Genomic DNA, 23,671 nt, shown 5'->3' with positions numbered 1-23,671 from the left:
ACCTGGGCTTCATGCAGGGAAAACTCCAGGACCTTGGGCTTGTCTGAGGGTGTCTTTGGCAGGAGTGGGGGGCTGGCTGGGGTCCTAGAGTCTGGGTACCAGGGAGGTTGGCATGGCTCAGCGTTCACACCCACCAGGTCCCACCATCCCCAGCTTTGGCTCAGACCCAGGAAGCCCAGATAAGTCTGCAAGAACCACTGCTGAGCTAGCTGCCATGTCCCTCCAGCCTCAGACTGGCAAGGCTCGGGTTTGTACACAAGTTCCCCCTCAGCTGGGTTTACAACGTCCCTCTCCACCCACTTAGAGAAAAACAAGGGAGGAGCCCAGATTTTACAAAAAAGATTCACCTGCCAACAGCCCCACAAACCAGGACCGGCCATTCCGAGGACACATCTCATGGCGCGGAAAGAGAAGGCCGTCAGATATTTAGCTTACCCTACTGAAGAACTTTTATTTAAAATCAGTCTGCAGCCCCTCGACACAGACCCAGTCTCAGGCTAGTCGGGAATCCAGAGTAAAATGCACATTTTTTTTCTCTGCATTTTTTCAGCTGTTTTTCATCTGTCTCGTAGTTGAACCCAACTTTAGAACTCCGTGGCACTTAGGAGCTCCCAGTGACCAGGTGTTCCAAGGAGGCTTCTAGAAGTTCTGGAAGAAAGGCTGATAGCTGTAAAAATCTAGACATATATTATATATAGTTATATTATATTTAAAGAGATATCTATATGAATATTTAAAATTACTGCACTCTGTATCTATACAAAGTATGATTTAAACTGCCCAGGTACTGTGAGACGTATCAATGCATGAATGTCAGTATCCTGAAATCTGCCTCCTTAGCACGGCACCGAGCGTGCAGGGGCGTTCTGTCTCCGTGGACAAATGTACGTCGACACGGTCCTGTCCACCTACGAGCCATAATGTCGAGTTTGCACCGAGACGTCTACACAGGACGCGGGACCGGCAACCTTGGGGGGTGCGCCGTATGCTGCCTACAAGGAAGGGAGCACCGTGACTTTTTTATTTTCAATAAAAATATACTTATAAAGTTGGCTGTCGGTTGTCCTCGGTGGTGGGTGCTTGGGTTGGATGTCTAATGGAGAGGAGAGGGCGGGCTGGGGGTGGGGGTGTCCTGTAAACCCAGGGCTAACTTGGTTTACATTCTTTCTCATGTTTTATCTTAATGCCCCAAAGTCAGCGTTTCGGGGCATTTCTAAGGCCAGTCCTGTCCCTCCTCTCCCCACTCACAACCTGGATCCTGCTTGAAATTAAAGACAGGGCAACCAACTTCCATGATTTCCTGGAGCCTGACCAGTCCTCCTGAACCCAGGACTCCAAGGCTAAAACCAAGACAGGTCCCAGGCAAGAGGAAAAAGCTGGCCACTGTCATTGACAAGTGCTCATGGGAATCCTAGGGAGTAGGGGTCACTGGACCTGCCTATGGCCAGTGTCAGCCTCCTCATCTGTCCATCCGTGTACCTGGACATCAGTGCAGCTGCCCTGCAGGCCCAGGCAGAGGGGCCCAGAGAGCACAGCCCTCCAACTCACCTGCCCCGGAGGGAGGGGAGCCCACGCCCCGCCCCCACCAGAGTCACTGAAGCAATGTCCTTCCCAGCTCTTCTGGGGGCAGCAGCTCCTGTCCTCATTTTCTCACGGTCAGGGCACTCCTGGACTACTGTCCCCACGGCCTAAGAGGCGTTAACTCAGGGAGGGGTGACTTGCGTGCCCACAGCTGGCGGCAGGCGTCTCCCCAACCTGGCCTCCAGCCCGGGTGGTGGTCAGTTCAGGACAGGAGCTCAGGAAGAGGCCTCGTGGGTGTCAGGGAAGTGAGCGAGCCAGGTTCCCACCAGAGCCTGGGGCGCTCTCTCAGTAGTGCCCCCACCAGCTGGGACTCCGTGAGCGGCCGTCACGATAATTACTGTCACAGCCATAGTCAATCACAGCAGTTGTGCCACCGAGCTGTCATGATGGCTTCTCTGTCCACTGGCCCCTACGTGGGCCCTACGTTGGAGCTGGTGAGGGTGTGGGGGGACACCTCCGGCTCTTACATGCTCCTGCACACCTGGCTGGTGCCTTTGGCAGCAAGCAGGGGCCCGGGCAGGGGAGGGTGGGCCTGGATGAGAAGCTCTGCCCACACGCACACACACACATGCATGCGTGCGCACACACATACACACACACACAGACACGCGCGCACGCACGCACACACACACACCTCTGGGGCCCTTGGCTACTGATTCCAGTTCTGACAATCAGTAGAGCCAACAGAGTGCCCCATGTCCAGCCCTGGGGCCCTGTCGCCACCAGACAAAGTGGGACCCACAGAGACCCTGCCTGGCAACACAGAAGATGGTCCTGCAAGGCTGCGGGAGCGAGACCATCGGACAGACCCCTGGACACACAGACGCCACCTCGCCTCCTGCACCAGCCCCGCTCCAGATGCCAATGTAACCACCCTGTCTGCTCCACCCCTGTGAGCAAGGCCTCCCTCCCATGCCCGTGCTCTGCCGGCGGAGCCACCCTCCAAGCCCTGTCCTCCCCTCCTCCCTGGGTGCTCCTTGTCCCTGGGCATCTGGCCTCACCTCTCCATCATTCATTCATTCAGTCAGTCATTCATTCGGTCAACTGTTCCCAATACAGAGGACCTGTCACCTGCCAGGTGTCACAGGGAACACTGGGGGCCAGCTTCCCCACCTGAGGTCCTGCTGGAGACGCAGCGGTCCTCAGAGCGGTACTCAGAGCCTTGAGTCTGGCAGGTCCTGCCTCGGCCCTCCCCCTCCAACCCACCTCCAGCCCAGCTGCCAGCCCCTCCCACCTGCCCCAGGCCTTCTCTCCCTCTGCCTGTCCACCATCCATTGTCTGCTACCTGGACTTCCTCAGGTCCACCCACCGCCTGCCATGGGCCCTGCTGACCCCGCCCAGCCCTTGCCGTCCACAAGCCTCCCATGCTCCACCCCAGCTCCTCACCCATCTTGCCTCTCCCTCCACCTCTCACAGGTCCCTCTCAGGCTGCCTCCTCCCTCAGCACCCACTGGAGCATAGAGCTGGAGTTCCATCCCCTCTTGGCAGCAGGGACCACCCTGCAAGCTAGCTCTTACTGCCCTCGCCTGCAGGTCTTCCTGGGTCTTAGCCCTGGTGGTGTGAACCTGTCAGCCTGGGATACCCTTGTCCACTCATACCCCAGGTGTCCACTGGGAAGCCAGGCTGTGTCCTGGGAATACAGAGGGGGCATGAGCCTCCGGGGGCAGGCTGGTGGCAGCTGATGATCTGCGGGGGCCACGAAGCTGGCCACAGCAGCGTGGGGATGCGGGCACCTAGCGTCACTGTGGAGCTACACCCTGCCTCCTCGGGCTGCCCCTCAAGCCCAGGAGGACAGGGACGGCTCTTACTTTATGATAATAGTGCAAACTGAGCTTTACAGGTGTTTAGGGGCTCAGCAAGCACCCGGGGGCAGAGGGGCCGCGCAGACCTGGCTCTGTCAGAAGGAGCCACAAGCTTCTTCTCCTCTCTCTCTCCCCCTTCCTTCCTTTTCTCTCTTTCTTTCTTCTTTTTTTTTTATTTTGGTGGTACTAGATATCAAGCCCAGGAGCATCCTGTTACCGAGCTTCATCCCCAGCCCTTTTCATTTTTTCTTCATAGAGTCTCAGTCAAACCTGCAATCCTCCGATCTCAGCCTCTCAAGTACTGGGATCACGGGCTTGCGCCTCCACGTCTGACTGGGCCCTCTAATTTCAAATGGCCCATTTCAGCCAGACGTACACCCCGTTACCGCCCCAGCCCTTGGAAGACAGTGACACACAGGGGCTACCGTCAGGGATTTGTGGATTCAACATGTGCCTTCTAGCAGGGCTCCTTTCCTCTTAGAGCCCTGGTTTTCCCCATCTCTAAGACAGGGGGATAAGCCCTGCAGGCTCCCCTGATTACCACATTGTAACCTTCTCTGGCCACCTCCAGGCATTCTCTGTTCTGTTGCCTTAGTTTTTTTATTTTGTTGTGTTTTTGTTTTTTGTTTTGTTTTGTTTTTGTGTGTGTGTGTGTGTGTGTGTGTGTGTGGAACTGGGGGTGGAACCCAGGGGCTTTCTAACTCCGGGCTATACTCCCAGACCTATTTTATATTTTTATTTGGAAACAGGGTCTCACTAAGTTACTGAGAGCTTCACTAAGTAGCTGAGGCTGCTTCAAACCTGTGCGATCCTCCTGTCTCAGCTTCCCAAGCATGGGGATTACAAGCGTGTGCCACCACGCCAGGCTGCTGCCTTAGATTTTTAACACAGTATTTCTCACACCTAAGAATAATTGTTGGTTTGTTTACGCACTGACTGTCTTTATCTTCCTGTTAGAATATAATGTGCCTGGGAACAGGGGCTTTCTCTGGGTTCTGGTCTTATTCATTGCCCAAATCCCAAACCCCCGGCATAGGAATATTTGTTGAATTAATTAACAGTGAGTTATAAATTCAATACAGTATACACAGGCATAATATTTAAAAATAACACAGTATTTTATTTCATATAACTGTTTAGAGTCCCCCACTTGCCTCGGTGAGTGCCTAGAGGAGGGGTCAGAAAACCCTGAATTTGCAGGTTGAGGGTATGGAGGTTTCTTCCTGTTTTGCCTCTTCACTGTTGAAAGACTCCGTTTCCTCAAGACAGCTCTTTGAGGTGTCTCCCAGGGAGACACCTTCACCTGCCCCAGGACTGGTATCTGTTGTCTCTGGCACAGGGAGCCGTCTTCTGGGTTCCCACAGGTCTCTGCGGCAGGGCGCTGCCCTGGATTGCCTCTTGGACAGGTGACGGTGGACCACGCCCAGGCCCCTTCTAGCCTTCTAGGGCTGCTGGCCAGCCTCACGGCAAATGTCCACCTGTGGCGGTCTCACCTCCAAACTGTGGCCCCTGCTTGTCTTCCTGTTCTCTCTGGTCTCTGCACACTCGCAGGCCTGGGAAGGGCTGTGGACCATTCTTGTGGAGGTTTGCTGGTCACCGTCACTCGGGGCACCTGTCTACAGCATCCTCACCCCCGTGAGTGCAGGTGGAGCCCTGCCTGCCCGCCTCCCAGCCTCCTCCTCCACCCTGCTCCCCCTTTTCCTTTTGCGGATAATCCATTAGGGTCCGGAAGAGGCGGGCTCTCTGCTTCCTCATCCTGTCTGACCAGAACTCTCCCGCACCTTAGCTTCCTCCTGCCCCATACTGTCCGTGGAACAGACTGGGGCTCAGAGTTTCCTGGAGAAGAATAAAAAAAATATCCATTTATTATTTTCAAAACATTTTCCCCATTACAAACAACGGCGTGCGCACACCACACCAAGTTCGGAGCCGACGGGATGTGCCACATGGAGGGTTTCCCGGTTGTTCACTCAGACTCAGAAGTGTGTGCGCGCGTGCGCGCGCGCGCGTTTGTGTGTGTGTGTGTTTGTGTGTGTGCGGGGGAAATCACACCTGAAGCTCAGTAGCATGGGAACACCGCGCTACACAGAACTACAGCCCAGTGCCCGTTGCAAGCTGAGACTCCACCCCAGCACACCAGCGGGCACACGACACTGGTGGCTATGTGAACACGAGGCACTTGTCAGGCCAGGCACAGCACAGGGGCGCTCCGGAAGGCTCCCCTTCCCTCTTACTTGTGATTCCTCCTATGCCAAGTCCTGACACGCATTATTTCCTTGACCCTTTATCGGTCAGGGCATCACACCTGCGGCTCACAAGCTGATGAAACCCACGTTCAGAGCAATTAAGGGCCTTGCCAGTGGTCAGAGCACAGGTCAGCACACAAGTCCAGAATCCCAAAGCCCAAGCCTGTGCCAGCCCCTCTGCTGCCAAGAGCCCCCCCCCCCCCCGCAGGCTCAAGGCTCCACCCACCTGCTGTCCGCCACACCTGGCCCCCGCCAGTGTGATTGTTCTCACCTGGAGAGCTCTTCTGTCCTTGGGGCTTGATTAGCTGTTGGTCCCTTTCTTCTCCAAGTGGCCTCTTCAAGGAGCAGAAATCAGGGCATCTGCCAGGCAGCCCTGAGGCTCCCTTCTCCCCTGGCTTGTGTGTGTGTGGGGAGGGGCTTCTGACTGGGCTGCATAATTAAAAACCTACCTTTCTGAAACATCCAAATACTTGGTTTCCACAGGCCCTGTGTACCCTGCAGGGCACAGCTGTGCAGGGGTTCAACCTGGCCCTCCCACCTCACTCAGCCTCCTTCCCTGGGCTAAGTGAGCTGCCAGTGGCCACGTTGGGAGGCACCCTGTGGCAGGGCAGTTATGCCAGGCAGAGGGGCCTGTGGGGCTCAGAGCACTGGCTGGGCCCACCGGGCACAAGTGAGAGGTCACTTTAAACTTGGGTTGCAAACTCAGCTGCAGCCCAGGGGGCGAAGAAAGCTCCCAGGCCTGTAACCAGCCCAGGGACCAGAGGTATAGGATTAGTTCTTGCTGCACTGGAGGCCAGGTCAGTGGCAGGAACTGGATTGCCCTGCAGCCTGCAGGTTCTACAACAAGTGTTTACATCAAAAGAAAAAAATACGGATGCTAGCTCATCACACAAAACAGGCTACAGCCAGGTTCCGCCAGGGCACTGCTAGTTACCTGCTGGTCAGAAGAATAGCAAAGGACTCTACCAGGATTCAGTGACCAGTTTATGTTTGTTGTGTGTGTGTGTGTGTGTGTGTGTGTGTGTGTGTGTGTGTGTGACTGAGGATTGAACCCAGGGCCGTGACTGAGGATTGAACCCAGGGCCATTCTACCTCAGAGCTACATCCACAGCCCTATTTTATTTTCATTTGGAAACAGGGTCTCACTAGGTTGATGAGAATCTCACTACTTGCTGAGACTGTCCTCTAATCGATCCTCCTATCTCAGCCTCAAAAATACTGGGATTACAAGCACGTGCCACCACGCCAATTTATTTAATAGATAAAATCTGGCCTTTGAAGGCAGATGGATCTAGATTTAGATTTTTCCCTTACAGAGCAACTCCTACAAATATTTTGTCTCTCTGTGCCTGTTTCCTGACCACTAATATGAGGCTAACAATAAGAACGTCTACCTCACACCAATATTGTTAAGATTAAAGGGCACTACTATATTGAAAGCATGGGGTATATAGTAAGTCCTCAGAAATGGTAGCTATGATTACAAGCTTCTTTCAGGGCTGAGTGAACTCTCAATAGGTCCCAAATTGAATAGAGTTCATCATCAGAATCTTCAATTCATACACGTTTATTCTGTTGCATAAAACTATTATATTAATTGGGAGACTAAATGTGATTTAAGTTGTGACCCATGATTTTTTCACATAAGTTAATTGCCAAAGCAAGAGGGAAAACGCTTCTGTCAAATGAAGTGACTCTGCCTTGATCAGAACTAATGATAGATAATCAACAAACAGATACCAAATGCGATTCAGCTATCTCGAAAAAGCCCTCACCTTTCTTGACCCCACAGTCCTGGCACATTCGAGCCCAAAGAGTCTAGAATCAGCAGAGGGAAGAGAAAGCTTATCTAGTGAAGCTCTAGTGATGCCCCCTAGTCCTGAGACTACCGTCGCCAGCTGCACGACCTTAGACGAGGCACCTGACCTCTGGGCCTCTGTGGCCCCCACCTGCAAAACTCAGAAGAGTAATAACACCTATCTCGCGTGGGGGAGGGAGCAAAGGAGTAAAGATGAAAGTGCTTGTGGCTTAGTAGATGCTCAACAAATGGTGATGGCGTAGTATCTCCTGGATTTCTTTCAAAGCAGACTCACGCTTGCTCCTAGCTGTGGAAGGAACCGGCTGGTCTCCTCCTAATAACACCTCAGCCATCTCCCAAAGGTTTCAATTTTCATAAAACCATGGTTTCACACTATTCCATTAAATTCCAATCACTCCATTTTTCTCAAGAACCTACCATTACTGTCAAAACATCCAATTTGCTCAATATACACATTTGCAAATTAATTCTATTAAAGACTTGTAATGAATTGTCTGCATTGTCCAATTAATGCCAGAGGGCCATCAATCCCAGCTCGTGGAAGAGTCTCAGTGGATAACCCGTCTTCTCGGATCCAATCCAATCCTATTTGGCTTGTTGTGGCTTAGAAATGGAGATGAAGTTGACGCAACCACTTGGCCTCAGATGATACTCTTAGAGGAGAGATTTGCTGGAAACATCCCGATGTCTGGCAGGAAGACATATTTGCAAAGAGAGAGCTTGTGGTGGAGACTGGACACTCACGGCAAATGACTTTTGGCTCCCGTGGGTCTTATGGGTCTTGATTTTGAGGCATCAGATGAAAGAAAAACTACATGAGCCTGCAGCTGGAAGCTGTCCCCGGAACGGTCTTCAGAAGGTAGCACCAAGTCTTCCCAGAGGTCCACGGGTTCCAGCATAATCTCCTAAGTACTGTCACAGTCCTCTGCTGGTCTGAGCTCTCCATCACCTCAGGGAGATGGAGACATAGCTCCATTTTACAGATAAGGAAATACAGAGGTCTAGAGAGGTTTAATAACAACTTGTCCAAGGTCTCTTGACTAGTAAGAGGCATGCCCATCATGAAAAATTATTAAAAATGAAAGCTAGGCATTTGGAAATTTGGGCCCATTCCACTCTGGGAATTTTAGAATGTTCTGCTCATACTCTGAAACCAGTAGGATTCCATGAGGGAAGGAAAACTATGTTCTCCAGGTCAACAACTAGTATTGGACAAACCTGGATCAAGTGAAATTGTGCTGGCCTCTCTCTGCCCTGTTGCCAGGGGCCGGTGTGTGGCGCAGCAGGGGAGGATGAGGGAGGTGGTTGGGAGCACAGTCTTTGGAAGTCAGCTAGCCTGGGGTCTAATCCTGGGTCTGCCCCTTACAAGCCACGTGACCTTGGGCAAGTAGCTTTCCTTTCTAGGCTTAAACATGAGCATAAAAGTAATAACCAACGACTCTGAGTGAGTATATCCCACATGCCAGGTGTACTTCACATTTGCAACAACCCTATGAGGTAGAATGTGTCACTGTCTCCATTTTACAGGTGAGCAAACATTTATAATGAAGTTCCAAAGCCCCTGAAGTGGCAGGGGACCTACACCTATGCCAGAGTTCCTGTTCAGCGTTCCTTGGTGGCTTTCGCCTAAGCCGGGGGTCAGCACACTTTCTGTAAAGTGCTGGATGGTAAGTATTTTAGGCTTTCTGGGACACAGTCTCTGTTGGAACTCGTGGGCTCTGCCATTTCAGCACAAAAACAGCCATAGACAATGTGTAAATGGCAGATCTGATTGCTTCCAATAAAACTTTACAAATAGGCAGTGGCCTGCCTGTAGCCTCTGACTGCAGTTTGCTGGCCCCTGGCCCAGGAGAATGGCTTCTCCTCCTACCCCGCAAGGCCCATCCTGTTAAGCTGCCAAAAATGCCCTCTCTTCCTGCCTTCTAAGTGCCTGAGCCCCAGTTGTTGGAGGGCTGACATAAAGAAACAAGAGAAGATGAAGACCCTGGGAATCTGTGGGTTCAGTGCAGGCCAGGGAAGCTCCCAGTTTCCTGACATCTGGCAAAGTGGCAGTAAGCCAGCAGGGACAGTATTTGGGTCTGGTTGGCGGGAAAAGGGTCTCAGTTCTCAAGGGCAAAGGAAGAGATTTACGTGGCAGGGAGCGGGGAATCAAGCTCAGGGGTAAAGGACACAGTTCCAGATAACAGACAGAAATAATTGGAGTTCCAGGCAAGATGATCCCTGAATGACAGGGATGGAGGGTGCACATACAAAGGGAAGTCGAGGCAGAAGCCTGATCAAAGAACTGAGCAAAGAAGATGGGGTTGGAGAAGAAGCTGGGGATAACCTTGGACTGCGTCTAGTGATAAGATAGGGCTACCCAAATCCAGGCTGCCTGAGGAAAGTAGGATTCACCAAGAGCTGGGCCCACATCGGAGCCGGGATGGGGAAGTCAGCAGAGCCCTCAGGGTCTCTCCTCCTCTCCTGCCTCTGTAAACCCTCCAGGAATCCTTGCACAAGAAGAGAAATTGACAATGCAGCCTCACTGGGCCCAGCACATAGGTCAAGAATGACCTGTTGCTTTGTTTGAATCCATTCGATACAACGAGCATTAATTAAAAACAGACCATGTGCCAAACCCTGGGAATCCAGAGAGTGCACGCCGCCATAGTGGTCCCGCACCACTGCCTGTCATGCAAGATGGGGCAGGGAGGGGCCTGGCTAGAGGAAGGCCTTTCAGAAGAGCGGGTTGGTAAAACACAAAACTTCTGTACTCTCAAGACAGTAAGAGCCCTGCAAGTTTTCCTAAGAATGAAGATCCACCACCCTGTCTTTCTAGAACTCATGTCAAACACTTAAAAATCTGAGGGCTCGCTGTCCCCTGAAAAGCACAGATGTGTCGGACCTCCCAGGAGAAAAGGGAAGGCTCTCGCTCACCAGTGTGAGGGGAAAGACAAAACACGGTCTTAGAACCTCAAAGTCCCTCCAAGAGAATGAACTTCGAATAAATCTGGTATTTCTCTCACCAAACGACCTGAAAGAAAGCCTTTTTGTCTTTCTCAGTGGTATTTTAAGGGGAGTTAGAAGTTGGAAAAGTTCAGAAGAAATGGCTGACAGGAACTAAACTCTGGCTCTATCAACTGATTTTTAAAAAACCCCAGGCTCACAAAGATAATAAAAAATGCATTTAATAGCACGTCAATATACAGCTTAAATGTGTAGTAAGTCTTCTTTGAGTCAGTGCATTACAGGGATAAAGAAGAGAAATTCCATTTGGAATGCACAGTCAAATGCTAGGAATAGTGTTAAATCTTGTTGCTGTTACACTATTAAAATCCCGTTTTATGAAACATAACTCCAGATGCAGTGCTCTGTGCCAGGGCAGAGACTCGTCTGGTCCAATTGCAATCTACAGTTTTAAATTGAATTGTATACAAGTGTTAACCAAAGAATAAAATTTATTATTCACAAACCTAAAGTGGTTATCGTAAAGCTTACAAGAAAGTACAGCCTAGAACTAATGAGTCGAAAAACTAGTTTTAAAAATAATAAAACTTACTGGAGAGTTTCGGAAAATGATATTATAATATAAAGAAAGCAGTTGGCACAGTTTAACCACCTAATTTCTAAGTGCACTTTGTAATGTTCCTTGCAAGCTGCCACTTTTCCCAGGAAAATGACAAAAAGCTTCAGTCAGGTGTCGCCGGCTTATGGTGACGGTTTGTTTTGTTTTTGTTTGTTTTTATTATTATTACTGCATTGCCAAGAGTGGATTTTAAGAAAAAACACTACAAAGGTTTCAAAAACCCTATTTATTCTCTATCATCAAAAATAGCAACAGGGGGACTTATACAACTTTTCTGTGAGTACCCACCAGTCTATTTTTTTTTCTTAAAAAAAATAGAAGTTAGTTAAAGAAAAATGATTTGGTTTTTTTTTTTAAAAAATAATGTAAGGAAACACTTAATCAGATAGCCCAAGGAGTCATCAGAAATATGTGTAGCAAGAAAGCTTCGTTTGTGGCCCTCTCCGGCCTTGGCACGTCTTTTACTAAACTAGAAAGAGAATGCACAGTACCAATATGTTCCCCAACCTGCGTGGATCAAAGTGTTTTGTTTTTAAACCCATTATTGCTAAACCAGAGTGTTGACACTGAGAGCCGAGGAGTCCACTCATAGAGGATAAAATTGAGAGGCTGCTTCCGAAGACTGGATTTCCACCTGGGCCATCTTGAACTGGGTACACTGCAGCCACTTGCGGAGGGCCGCCAGGCCAGCCCCGCTCTGGCCCGAGCAGGGCAGCGTCCTTAGGCTGTGGTGGTTCACGTTGTTCTGAATGCCCTGGAGGCGAAGCTGGAGGCCTGCAGATAAGTGCTGTTGAGAAAGGGCAGACAGTTTAGCTCCTCCTGCCTAAGAGCCTCAGCAGGGGCCGCTTCTCTTTTTATTTCTTTTTTTTTTTTTTTTTGTGATAACAGGGATAGAACCCAGGGGCATTCTATATCCAGGCTACACCCCAGCTCTGTTTTGTTTTATTTTATTTTATTTGTGTGTGTGTGTGTGTGTGTGTGTGTGTGGTACTGGGGTTCCTGGGAGCCCTTCTACCTCCGGGCTACACACCCAGACCTATTTTTTATATTTTTATTTCGAAACAGGGTCTCTTAAGCCAGCACGGCTGGCTGTGAACCTGCGCGATCCTCCTGTCTCCGCCTCCCAAGCGCGGGGATTACAAGCGTGCGCCACCACGCCCGGCCTTGTTTTATTTTTTGAAATAGGTTCTCACCATGTTGCTGAGGCTGATCTTGAACCCGTGATCCTCCTGTCTCTGCCTAAGTACTGTTATTGCTGCTACAATAACTTGTAGAAGTGTTTCTTGGCTAGAGACTGCTTCTAACGGCAGGTGTGGCCTGGCTTGGTGTCTGGCTTGAAGGCCAGCCCTCTAATCTGGAAGCACTCTGGTGAGGGACAGGATAGGCACACCCTGTGTTTCCAGAGTCAGCCTGGCCAAACTCCATGTAGGTAACAGCCTCGCCTGACTCATTGCAATGGGACATGAAGCCGACGCAGCAGGCCAGTATCTGGGATGACCACACCCTGTCCCCAGCAACCATTGACCACGTGGGCCTGGTTAGGTCCCTGGGCTCTGGGTTCAAATCCTGGCTTCTTATGGACAACTCTAGGAGCCTGGCTTTGGGTCTTGCCAGCAGCTCCTCATGGGAGGAGGGGGACAGTAACTCTACTTCAGGGGCTTTCAGCCAGCACCAACAAGTCAACGGAGTATTTAGAAGAGAACCTGCCACATGCTGTTTACCATAGGTCAGTATTTTATAATCCTTCTGTCCTCATGTCAGCTGAGGGAGGGGCTAAGCTGGGGCTTTTCCTCCTTGCCAGCTTCTCCCACCAGCCTCCCGTAGGCTCCATGGGCCTTGGAGTGCAGGGACGTGGTGCGAACGGCCTGGACCCCAGGTTCTCAGCAGCGCCGCGCCCTGCCCCGCCGGTGAACACGAGCCAATACAAAGGCCACCAGCTGTTGACAGCTGCCTTGCTCTGTTTCTGTGTCTAGGAACCTTGAATCTACACCCTCTTCCTTCGGGGAGCGCCTCTCCGGGACTCAGAGGAGAAATCCAGCCAAGGACTTCCACCCTCCCCCATCCTGCACATGGAGATGGGGTCTGGTTTTGCCATCTCAGTGTCAAGCCCAGTAAGGATGTTTGCTAGTCATGAAGGGTGTTAGTGCCGAGGATGACACAAGATACCTGCAGCTGAGGCCTGGTAAGAAACACCTCTCCTCGGGCTCTTCCCACCAGGCTGTGAGCTTACCCAAGTCCTTGCTTTGTTTTGTTTACTTGTGTTTTTTGTTTTGTTTTGCACTGGGGATTGAATCCAGGAGCCTTCCACCTCCCAACTCCACCCCTTATCCCCCTTTTTAAGTTTTAAAACAGGGCCTTGCTAGGTTGCTGAGACTCTCCCTTTTTCTGTCCTTGTACCTTTGATCCTCCTGTCTCAGCCTCCCAAGTACTGGGGATACAGGTGTGCAATACTACGCCCAGCTCTGTCCTGTTGGTTCTAAGTTTCCTCCTATGTAAAACAAATGGTTTCCTTCTGGCTCAGTTCTGTCAGTCATCAGTCAGTCAGAGGTCTTCCCATCTCACAAAGTCAGTTTCAGGGGCCCCTGGGTACCCTCCAAAGATAAGGTGGCTCTGGGGCCAGTATTCTATTCGGTGGACTGAGCCTTCCAGACCCCAGGGTGTGCCATCCTCAGCGACAGTGAGGAGTGGGACAGAGGCCCCTGCAGGCCTCTCGCCTGGCCTAAGGGCCTCCTTCGCCATCAGCACTCCGAGCCCAGGGCAGGTGCATCCCTCTTTCTCCATGGAAAGTGGGCATCAACAATCCCTGGGATGTCCTCATGTTCTCTGAAGGGAAATGAGCTTCCAGCCAGCCCGGGGGGACTTACCTTGATATTTGACTGAATCATTGGCAACCACATAGGTATCAGCTGTAGAGAGAAAGACAGAAGCCCCATTATTACTGTTCTCCATTTCCCACATAAACAAGCATCCGCTACTGCAAAAACACAGACCCTGCCGGGGCCCTTTAACACCTTGCAAGGATGCGGGCCCCTGCTGCCAAGCTCTGTCATCAGCAAAATGTCTTCCTCAGGCCAAACCCCACTGAGCCCGTGGCATTTGGAGGTTAATAAGCGCCCCATGAGCGCCTGCAGTACACACTTTAGAGTCAATGACTGATTGTCTCTCGAAAGCTACCAAGCACAGAAAATTAAATGTGTATTTATTTAATCAAATCCTTGCTTTGTTGAAATAGAATTTCCTCCACGGGGTCTTTAGGACCGAGTCTCTGAGTGGAGCGCGGCCTCCGTGCGCCTGTGGTCGTTAGGAGCACTAGGTCACCGGGCAGCAGTTGGATGCTGCAGCGACACGGGTGCCGAGCCTGGAGCTGCCTGGCTGAGATATGGAAGGGGAACAGAGCAAGAAGGAGCCAGGAGTTTGCAGTGTGAGTGTCCACGCAGACGAGCAGCAGGTCCGCGACCGGCGACCCGTCTCTGTGCCCCTCTGATGCGGCCCTTCCTCGCGGTCACGGGGAGCCGGACCCACTGCCTCCAGCTGCAGTCCCCTCTCTCTGCTTTGGTCTCTTGCTCCCACTTTGGTCCTTTAAGAATATATGTAAATATTTATGGCCTCATAAATCCAGAAGTGAGAGATAGAATGTACCATTTCCCAAAATGTGTTTCACAAAAGCCTAGTTTGGCAAGATGGAGGTGACATAGGAGACGGATCCATGAAATGCTGAAGCGCTAGCTACTTCCGTGTCTCTCAGAGCGCTAACGTGCTCGTATGCGTCATGTCATCTCCCAGGAGGAGTAGAGCTGTTATGGGGTGAACTGTGTCTCCACAAAATCCACCTGTAGTCTTAACATGCAATGCCTCGGACTGGGCCTTTCCTCAGATTGGAAATGGAGTTGTTGAGGATGCAGTTAGTTAAGTGGGGGTCGTGCTACAGCAGGGTGGGCCTCTGATCCAGTATGGTGGCATTCTCATAAAGAGGGGGGTGGGGACACAGTGCACCAGCACAGAGGCACACACAGGGAGAACACCATGCAAGATGAAGGCAGCGGTCCAGAAACCAAGGGATGCTGAAGATCTGCCATGGCTCAGGCAGAGGGAGGGAGGGATCAGGCTCCCTGCAGCCTCAGAAGGAACCAGCCCAGCCACACCTTGTGCTCAGCTATCCAGTCTCCAGAAATACAAAAGAATAGATGTACTTCCACTCTGTAAGTTGCCCTGAGATACTCGTGAAGTGCCCTTAAGTGCAGGCCAATTCAAGGCACTCCAAGGAGAGCGTATGAGTGCACCTCTGAGGTGTAAGTGTGCAGAACCAGGGGGCCAGGAGGAACTCGGGAGAGGGTGAGGTTTATAGGAGAGTGTCATGGCAAATGAGCTCAGAAAAGCAGAGGTCAGGTCACTCATCACCAGCCTACAGATGACCTTGAATCTCCGTTAGGGGATCTGGAGTTCATTCCACATTCAATATAACTTCTGAAGATGGGAACTCCATTCACCATGAGCAGACCCATGCTCCAGAAAGTTCCCTGGGGTAAGGAAGGACTTGAAGAATAGAGGCAAAGCCCAGCGTGGAGGCTGCTTGATGGTCCAGGTTAGACCAGGGACAGTTTCTGGACATGGAGAAGGCTTCTGCCTGCAGAAGCAAACTGTGATGCTCTGAGGATAGATTTGTCATTCCAAAGAAGGAGAAGTCAAAGAAGCTGAGGCTCCTAGCCTGGGCCAACTGGAGGAACCACGGAGAGAGCTCAGAGTTCATAGTCACAGCCACAGGCTGCTGGTCCCATTGAATGCATCAGAATATTTCTTTAAAAATAAACTTGAAGTGACAAACTGCATTTCTGCCTGTTTGTGTTTCCAGCTGACCTGGATGTGGTTCTACTGCTAACGTCCTGTTAATGAATACAACTTGCTCATCTGGCTTTCACTGATGGCTTCTCCTTAGCACAATGTTTGTGTTGCAGCCAGCACATCCTCTACCTCTAACATAAATACTGAGCTTGGATATGGAGCATGGTGTGTGCCAGAAGATGTCACTGCACTGAACTCAAAGGACCATAAAATGACACCCTCTCCACGCTTCCCTTGGCTCAACTCTCATACAAGACAGAAGCTGTGGGTCACAAAGGTTGGTGACATGATCTGGCTATGTTCTCTGGGCCTCAGTAGGACTGTGTCATCAGCAAAAAAAATAACCACCCCAACCATCTCCCCATATAATGTTTGCATGGTCAAAAGCCAGCCCTGGGCTCCTAATGTCTATGCACTTTTGTTGACTTGCACTATTTCATATGGAAGCAGATCCATATGCCCCCTTGATATTTGGGAAATATTTGAATAACCTCCTGCTAAAAACCCTGAGGGACCCTAGAAGGCAGGTGGGTCAGGGAGCGCTGCCCCTGGGTGGAATCTTTCCCAGCACCCTTGCTGGGGCTAAGCGTGCGCAGAAGACAAGCAGGGGGAATAGTGATGTTGGAAGAGGGTTTTTGTTCTTACTCCACTGATGTGACCATATGATGCTAAAATATACCTGTAAGAGACCCTGGAGTTTGTGATTTACAAGTCAGGTGACCGAAGGCATCTGGTTAAAGCTCATCTTTTATCAATAGTGGTCTATAACCCAAGAGTCACCTCTTTCAGGAATGCTCATTTGACTTACTGAGTAACATTCATTTTGTTCCCTTTTACTAGTGTATTCTACAAAGAATAAGAATTAAATGTAATTTATTTTAGACTCTCTAATGTTATAATAAAGTTGGTTAGGGCTTTTTCTTTCTTCTCTACAAACAATATCAGAAAACTGAAGGATATTTTTAAAGATACATTATAAACTCTAGATCAACCACTAAACAACAGCAACAACAGACTTATAGTTAATAATATGATTAAAAACACACTTCTAAATACCTATAGGTGAAGGATGAAGTCCAAATGGAAATTCAGAAGTATTTAAAGTGAATGGAAATAAAAATATATCAAAATTAGAATAAAAGTTGTTAAAGAAGTACTTAAAAAGAAATTTAGAGCATTAGATATTGATGTTTGAAACATAAAAATAATAAATTAATGACCTCAGCTTCCATCGTCTTTGTTTTTGTTTTTGTTTTGCGGTACTAGGATTGAACCCAGGGGCCTTTTACATTCAAGCTATACTCCAGCCCTATTTTTCATCCCTTATTTTGAAACAGTGTCTCTCTGAGTTGCAGAGGGCCCAACTAAGTAGCTGAGGCTGGGGAACCTGTGCTTTCTTTTCTCACAGTCCTAAGCAAGGGGATCACAAGCATATGCCACCATGCCAGGCTTCGGCTTCCATCTTAGAAACGACAAAGAAAATAACATCTAAAATTTATTCATAAAACCCCCAATTAATCCAAAGGAGGATACAAAAAGAGGTCAGGAGACAAAGAACAAAGAGAAAAAACAAGTGGCTAAACAATACGTTTAATTCCAGCGATATAAAAAAACACAGTAAATGAAAATGGTCTCAAGATTTAAATCAAAAGGAAAAGGTCAGTCGAGTATGATGACGAATGCCTATAATCCCAGCACTTGAGAGGCTGAGACAAGAGGATCACATGTTCAAAACCAGCCTCATCAACTTAGTAAAATTCAGCAACCTAGTGAGACACTGTTTCAAAATAAAAAAATAAAATAGGGCTGGGGTTCTAGCTCAGAGGTAGAATGCCCTAGGTTCAATTCCCAATACTATTAAAAGAAAAAAGAGAAGGGTTCAGGCTTCAGACTAGACTTAAAAAAAAAAAAGCAACACCCAACTGTGTACTGTTTATAAGAAATATACTTTAAATATAAAAATATACTTTAAATATAAAAAAATAGAAAAAGATAATGCTATACTACACTAACTAAAAGGAAGCTGGACAGCTTTTATTATCATAAAAAGTAACTTTTAGGAAAAAATTATTACGGATAGAGACATTTCATAATTGCAGTACAGTTGTAGCTAACCCAGAGCTTTGAGGGAAATTTATAGCACTAATCACTATGTTAAAAAGTAAAAAAGCCTGAAATCAGTGAATTCCATTTTCTCTTTACGGAAAGAGAAAATCATATAAATACTAAAAAGGAAGAAAAATGGTGTTATTTGTACATGATATGATTATCTAAATAGAAAAGTGAATGAAATGCTAGAATAAATAATTTTAATTTAATGACTAAATTTAGTAAGTTGCATAGTAGATCAATAAAAATAAACTTTTTCCTAAATACTAGCAATGAACACTCAGATAGTTATATATAAAAATATAATTTAGAGTAGCATAAAATATGATATGCTTGTAAATTTGACAGAAGTATGCTAATCTTATATATGGAAACTGTCAAATATTTATGAGAAAAGTTATAGAAGCCATATAGAAATAGAGATATAGTGTGTTCATGGATCAAAGGACTCAATACTGTTAAGATCTTAATTTTTCTCAACTGAATCTAAAGACTTAGGCAATCTCAATAAAATTCCTAACAGTCTTTTGGTAGAAATTGACAAACAATATTAACATTTATCTAGAAATGCAAAGAATGTACAAAAGCAAATAACTTCAAAAAAGATGAATGAATTTAAAAGACTAACACTACCTGATTCCACAGCATATCACAGTGCTTTAGTGATCTAGACAATGTGGTATAATGGTAGACAAAAAGGTCAATGGATCAGAATTGAATATCTAGAAACAGAACCCTACTATACATGGTCAGTTGTAGAAAAGATACTATTTTTAACAATGATGCTGGAATAACTGTATAACCTTATATAAATAAAGTTAACTCAAAATGGACCACAGAAAACATAGATACTACCCATAAGAAAACTCTGTATGACCTTTGACCAGGCAAAGATTCTTTAAAATACAATCTCAGAAACAGAACGAATAAAAAATTTAATAGCTGATACTTCAACAAAATCAAGAACTTCTGCTCTTCACAAGACACTTCAAGATAATTAAAAGACAAACTGCAGAGAAATTCTTGCAGGTTACATGTTAGACAAAAGATTTGTATTTCAAAATTCAGTAATACTGAGGAAAAAAAAACAATGAAAATTGGTAGTTAACAGATATTTGACCAAGCAGACATGTAGGTCAAATAATCAAATGAAAAAATGCTTCAAGATATTTTCAACAGGGAGATACTAGTGTACAACTCTTGAATAATATTAAAGACTGACTATACCAAGATCTTAACAATACTGTTAAGAGATGTGGAGGGACTAGAATGTTCAATAGTGCTAGTATGAGAAGGGCACAACTATCGGAAAATAGTTCATCAAAATTTTTTTTAAAGTTCAACATACACATACAGCCCATAAATTCTCCTTCTGAAAGGAGGAGAAATTAACCAACCAAGGAGTGAATAGCAAGTTTCAAGGTTCCAAAGATGCGCTCTCGTGAGTGGTGGTGACAGTGGCCAAGATTTCCTGTATGGAAGCACTTATGTACACAGAGACGTATGTGTGAGTAATCACAGCAACTGAAGGGAAACACTTCAGACGTCCCTTAGCTAGTGACTAGATAAACAAAATGTAGTCTATCCACACTATGGAACACTACTCAGAGATAAAAAGTATTGGTATACTGATACACGCAACAACACAGATTAATCTCAATATAATTCTTATGAGGAAAAGGAGGCAAAAATACCTGTATGATATAAACTCACTTATAGAATATTCTAAAAAGTATAAATTAGCCTACATGACAAAGCAGGTCAGTAGCTTCCCGGGGACAGGAAGTGATAGAATAGAGGGAATATAAATGAAAATAGAAAAATTTTAGGAGATGAAAAATGTGTTCATTATCTTGATTATGATGATGAGTTCATGGAAATAAAATCTGATAAGATTTATCAAACTGTACAATTTAAATATGTTTCTTACCCTATGTAAATGACACTTCAACAGTACTGTAAAAAGTAAAACCAGGTAAGATCATCAACTGTCAGTCACAGAGTTTCTCTCCTGCTGTTGACTCTTGCTAGACTAAGTCTCTTGGATGGGATATATCTATCTCCCATCTGAAACAGTGACCCTGCAAGGTTCTGATAACATCAAGTTTCCCTGAAAATAGGCTGCTTTTCCTCAGCACACTTTTCCTTGCATTAACAGGCAAGGATCTTTAGCCGAGACTGAAATTAACCAACCAAGGAGTGAATAGCAAGTCATAAGGTTCCAAAGATGTGCTCTCGTGAGTGGCGGTGGTGACAATGGCCAAGATTCCTGAATACAGAAGTGAGAGGCGAGGAGGGAAGAGTCCAAGAAGAGGAAGGAAAATGGCCAGGGAGATAAAGAGGTGGGATGACAAGAAGGAAAGGAAAAGAGAGAAGTTAGAAAGATAAAGAAGTGAGAAGCCAAGTTCTCCTATACACTGGTCTGTTTCTGATGACCCTGATACGTGACAAATGCTTGGATAAGTTCCTTATACAATATGCTGATTTCACATGATAATAATACTGGAAGCCCAATTAGTTTATCTAAGAAAAAAAAAAAAAAACACCAGATACCAAGTTGGACAATTGCAGACTATTTTCCAGATAACTTCTGCAAAGTGAAGTGCCACCACCAACGATTTATAGCACCCCAGAGTCACTTTCTGATCAGTGTCCCCAGTACTATTTTAATTCCTGTGCTACTGCGGTCATGGTCTGATACGGCAGAACGAGAGCAAAAATAACCATAACCATTTGGTAAGGGTCATTATAAAAGTCCGGATCTCCCATCCCCAATTCCAAATGTCAAGACTAAATCCATCTTATTTTCCTCTTCAGAACAAACACTAAAAATAAATCCACATTTGTTCTTAGCAGTAAGAAATGATCTATAAAAATTGTAAGATTTTCCTACCTTGACAAAAATGGTGGAATTGCATTCTTGCAGTGCCTCCATTAAGCTAATCACATGGAGGCACACCATTTCTACCATCTGAAACAACAAACACAGAAGTCAGTTCCACTCCAGTGATGCAGAGACCCTGCGCGCTAGCCAGCAGCCGGAGGCCGAGGCCCGGCGCCCTGGAAGTCCTCCTGCATCTTAGCCACGGGGACCACAGGGATTGGCATCCATTCACCTCTGAATCTAAGCCAGCAATGGAATTTTAAACTGCTCCAAAGGTTCTGCGGTTGTCCCTCTCTCACCTAACTCCCTCGCACTGAGCTCAGGGCACCACACTGCCTGGCACTCGCACCACAGGGTAACTGGCCTCTGCCTGCTTCATTTCCAACCACAGAACTCTTGGGATTAGGTCCCTTTCTCCGCCTGGATCCTTTCTCTGCACATCTGCCTCTGAGGGTTTGTTGTCTGTGGAACAGGCAGCCATGAATGTGATAGTTCAGAACCACAATGGAGATATGTCCCTGGTCGGAAATGGCAATGGCTGGACTTTAAATCCTCCTGGGGACTTAAGGCTGGCTTATATGAACTAACAAGAACTTCAGAATGAAATCAATTCAAATTCATTTGCAACATCACTTGCAAGAAACTTATGGCAACATGTTCATTTATAATATCTGAATATCAAAAGCTACTAGAAGAAGGGGATTATTGGTTATTAAAAACTTTTTTTGGCCAGGCGTGGTGGCGCACGCTTGTAATCCCCGCACTTGGGAGGCGGAGACAGGATCACGCAGGTTCGAAGCCAGCCGCGCTGGCTTAAGAGACCCTGTTTCCAAATTAAAGAAATATAAAATAGGTCTGGGAGTGTAGCCCAGAAGTAGAAGGGTTTCCAGGAACTCCAGTACCACCCAAAAAAAAAAAAAACCCAAACTTTTTTTTGTTTGGGTTTGGGGATAGAACCTAGGGGCATTCGACCTCTGAGCTATACCCCCTGCCATATTTTTATTCTTTATTTTGAAACAGGGTCTCACTGAGTTGCAGAGGGCCTCACTAAGTAGCTGAGGCTGACCACAAACCGCAATCCTCCAGTCTCAGCCTCCCAAATGCTGGGATTACAAGCATGTGCTACCATGCCCGGCTTTATTAAAAGCTTTCATTGAGAACAGAAGGCAAACTTTCATCTCTAGCTTAAATGTCAGGTTCCAGTTTCACAGTCCATAAAATAGCAGAGTGGAATCTTGCTCTTCTTTAGTCCTAGAATCTGTGATCCAATGAATCCAATTATATCCAGAGCGGCTACACTGTTGGCGAGCCCTCAACTTTCATATCATTCTCCTTTACTTTGGACTAAAACATCCCTATGTTCATTGTAATATCTGCTTCTCTAAAGAAAGTGTTAACTAAAGAAAATACAGAATCCCCTTCTTTCTAATTAGAGCTAAAGGGATATATTTCTTAAACTACTTTTCAATCAGTTAAACAATGGTGCCCTGGACACCTTTTGTGGACAGGGCAGTGTGGAGCTCTGGCAGATTCCCAATATGGTGTGATCCCGGGCTCCTCACTCCTCACAGACAAGGACCCGCCGGTGGCGCCCTCTGGCCCAGACAGTGGCTGCCACCTCCAGCTGAGAATTCTCCTCCAACAGCAAATGGGACCAAAGGACTCCTGGTGAAGTCCACGAGGACCAGCCCGAGCCTGTTCAACGACATGGCCTCAGCCTAACCATTCCCTGGAGAGTTTCTAATGTAGTCTGGGGCAGCAAAATGGATGTGAAGATGGGAGCAGAAGAGGCTGCTCAGACAGCCGCACACAGAGATGAGGCTCTTTCTGGGCTCTGAGCGCTGAGTGACATGGCCTCCTTTGATAGGTCAGTGTGCTCTTAGACCACCCCCCAAAAAGATGACCTCATTGGCTAAGGTTTTCCCAAGCTGCTCTGGACCCAGAAACTATATAAATTTCCTCTCCTAACCCTCTGATGTATATATAGCACTGAATCACCTTGAGGGTAGAAATTTCATATAAAGTTCACTTGGTATTAGGTAGAAAAAGCAAACATTGTTTTCTTTTTACTTTGGGGAGCATTTAAAAATATTTATGGCATGAAACATGTTTCAATACATGTACGCATTATGGGATGGCTAAACCAAGCTATTTAACCTATGTGTTACCTTATATACTTATCATTTCTTTGTGGTGAGAACACTGAAAATCTAGTAATTTGCAAATATACTATTAACTACAGTCACCATGATGTCCAATAAATGTGCAGAACTGTTATTTGTTTTGCTTTCAAAAACCTTAAGCAAGTAGAACATCCAGCTCATAGCACAGCAAGTCACTGATCCATGTCCATACTCTTAGAACGGAGGCTGTGAAGCACAGGTGGTCAAGCGTGGCCCTGGCGTGGACTGCGTGGCACAGGCGTTTTGAGACGGTGCCGGTGCCGGAGGGGAGGTGGCTGCACACTTACCACCTTGTTGTGGGCCATGAGCTGAAGGATGCTGGGCGTCACCCTACTCCAGAACTCCAGAGCGGTCAGTATTGCTGTGAAGCTGAATTCGTTCTGATTTTGGATGTTGGTGGCTATGGCACTTTGTTCGCAATACACCGTCCAGAGCTGAGCAAAGATGAACGCGTGGAAGAGGGAGCACATGTGGAGCACGGAGGTCTGGGGAGGAAGGAGACAGGGCGCTGTTGCACGCTCCCAGGCGGAGGCCTGGCCGGGGAGCAGAGCCCATGCACACACAGCCATCTCAGTTACAAACTCATGGCTCATCACCTTGAAACAGTGTATTCCACTGTCAGTGGGAACGTGCTCAGAGAAGA

The 23,671-nt window shown here is 47.4% G+C and overlaps 1 protein-coding gene across 4 annotated transcripts in view; it reads right to left on the bottom strand.

The window, feature by feature from the left end:
- Nucleotides 1-11,599: 11,599 nt before the first annotated feature.
- UNC79 (unc-79 homolog, NALCN channel complex subunit) overlaps nt 11,600-23,671 on the bottom strand; it is a gene marked incomplete at both ends in the record, with an annotated part of 212,636 nt that continues 200,564 nt past the window's right edge. For all 4 annotated transcript variants that reach the window (XM_080707437.1, XM_080707438.1, XM_080707440.1 and 1 more), the window contains 4 exons: nt 11,600-11,800; nt 13,878-13,919; nt 20,855-20,932; nt 23,316-23,513. In XM_080707437.1, coding sequence (XP_080563563.1) covers nt 11,600-11,800; nt 13,878-13,919; nt 20,855-20,932; nt 23,316-23,513 — 519 coding nt within the window. The remainder of the gene's footprint in view (nt 11,801-13,877; nt 13,920-20,854; nt 20,933-23,315; nt 23,514-23,671) is intronic.

Source organism: Muscardinus avellanarius, assembly GCF_963383645.1.
Source record: "Muscardinus avellanarius genome assembly, chromosome: 12".
NCBI classification, from domain to species: Eukaryota; Metazoa; Chordata; class Mammalia; order Rodentia; family Gliridae; genus Muscardinus; species Muscardinus avellanarius.
The sequence above is the reverse complement of the archived record's forward strand: the minus strand, read 5'-3'. Positions and strand labels throughout refer to the sequence as shown.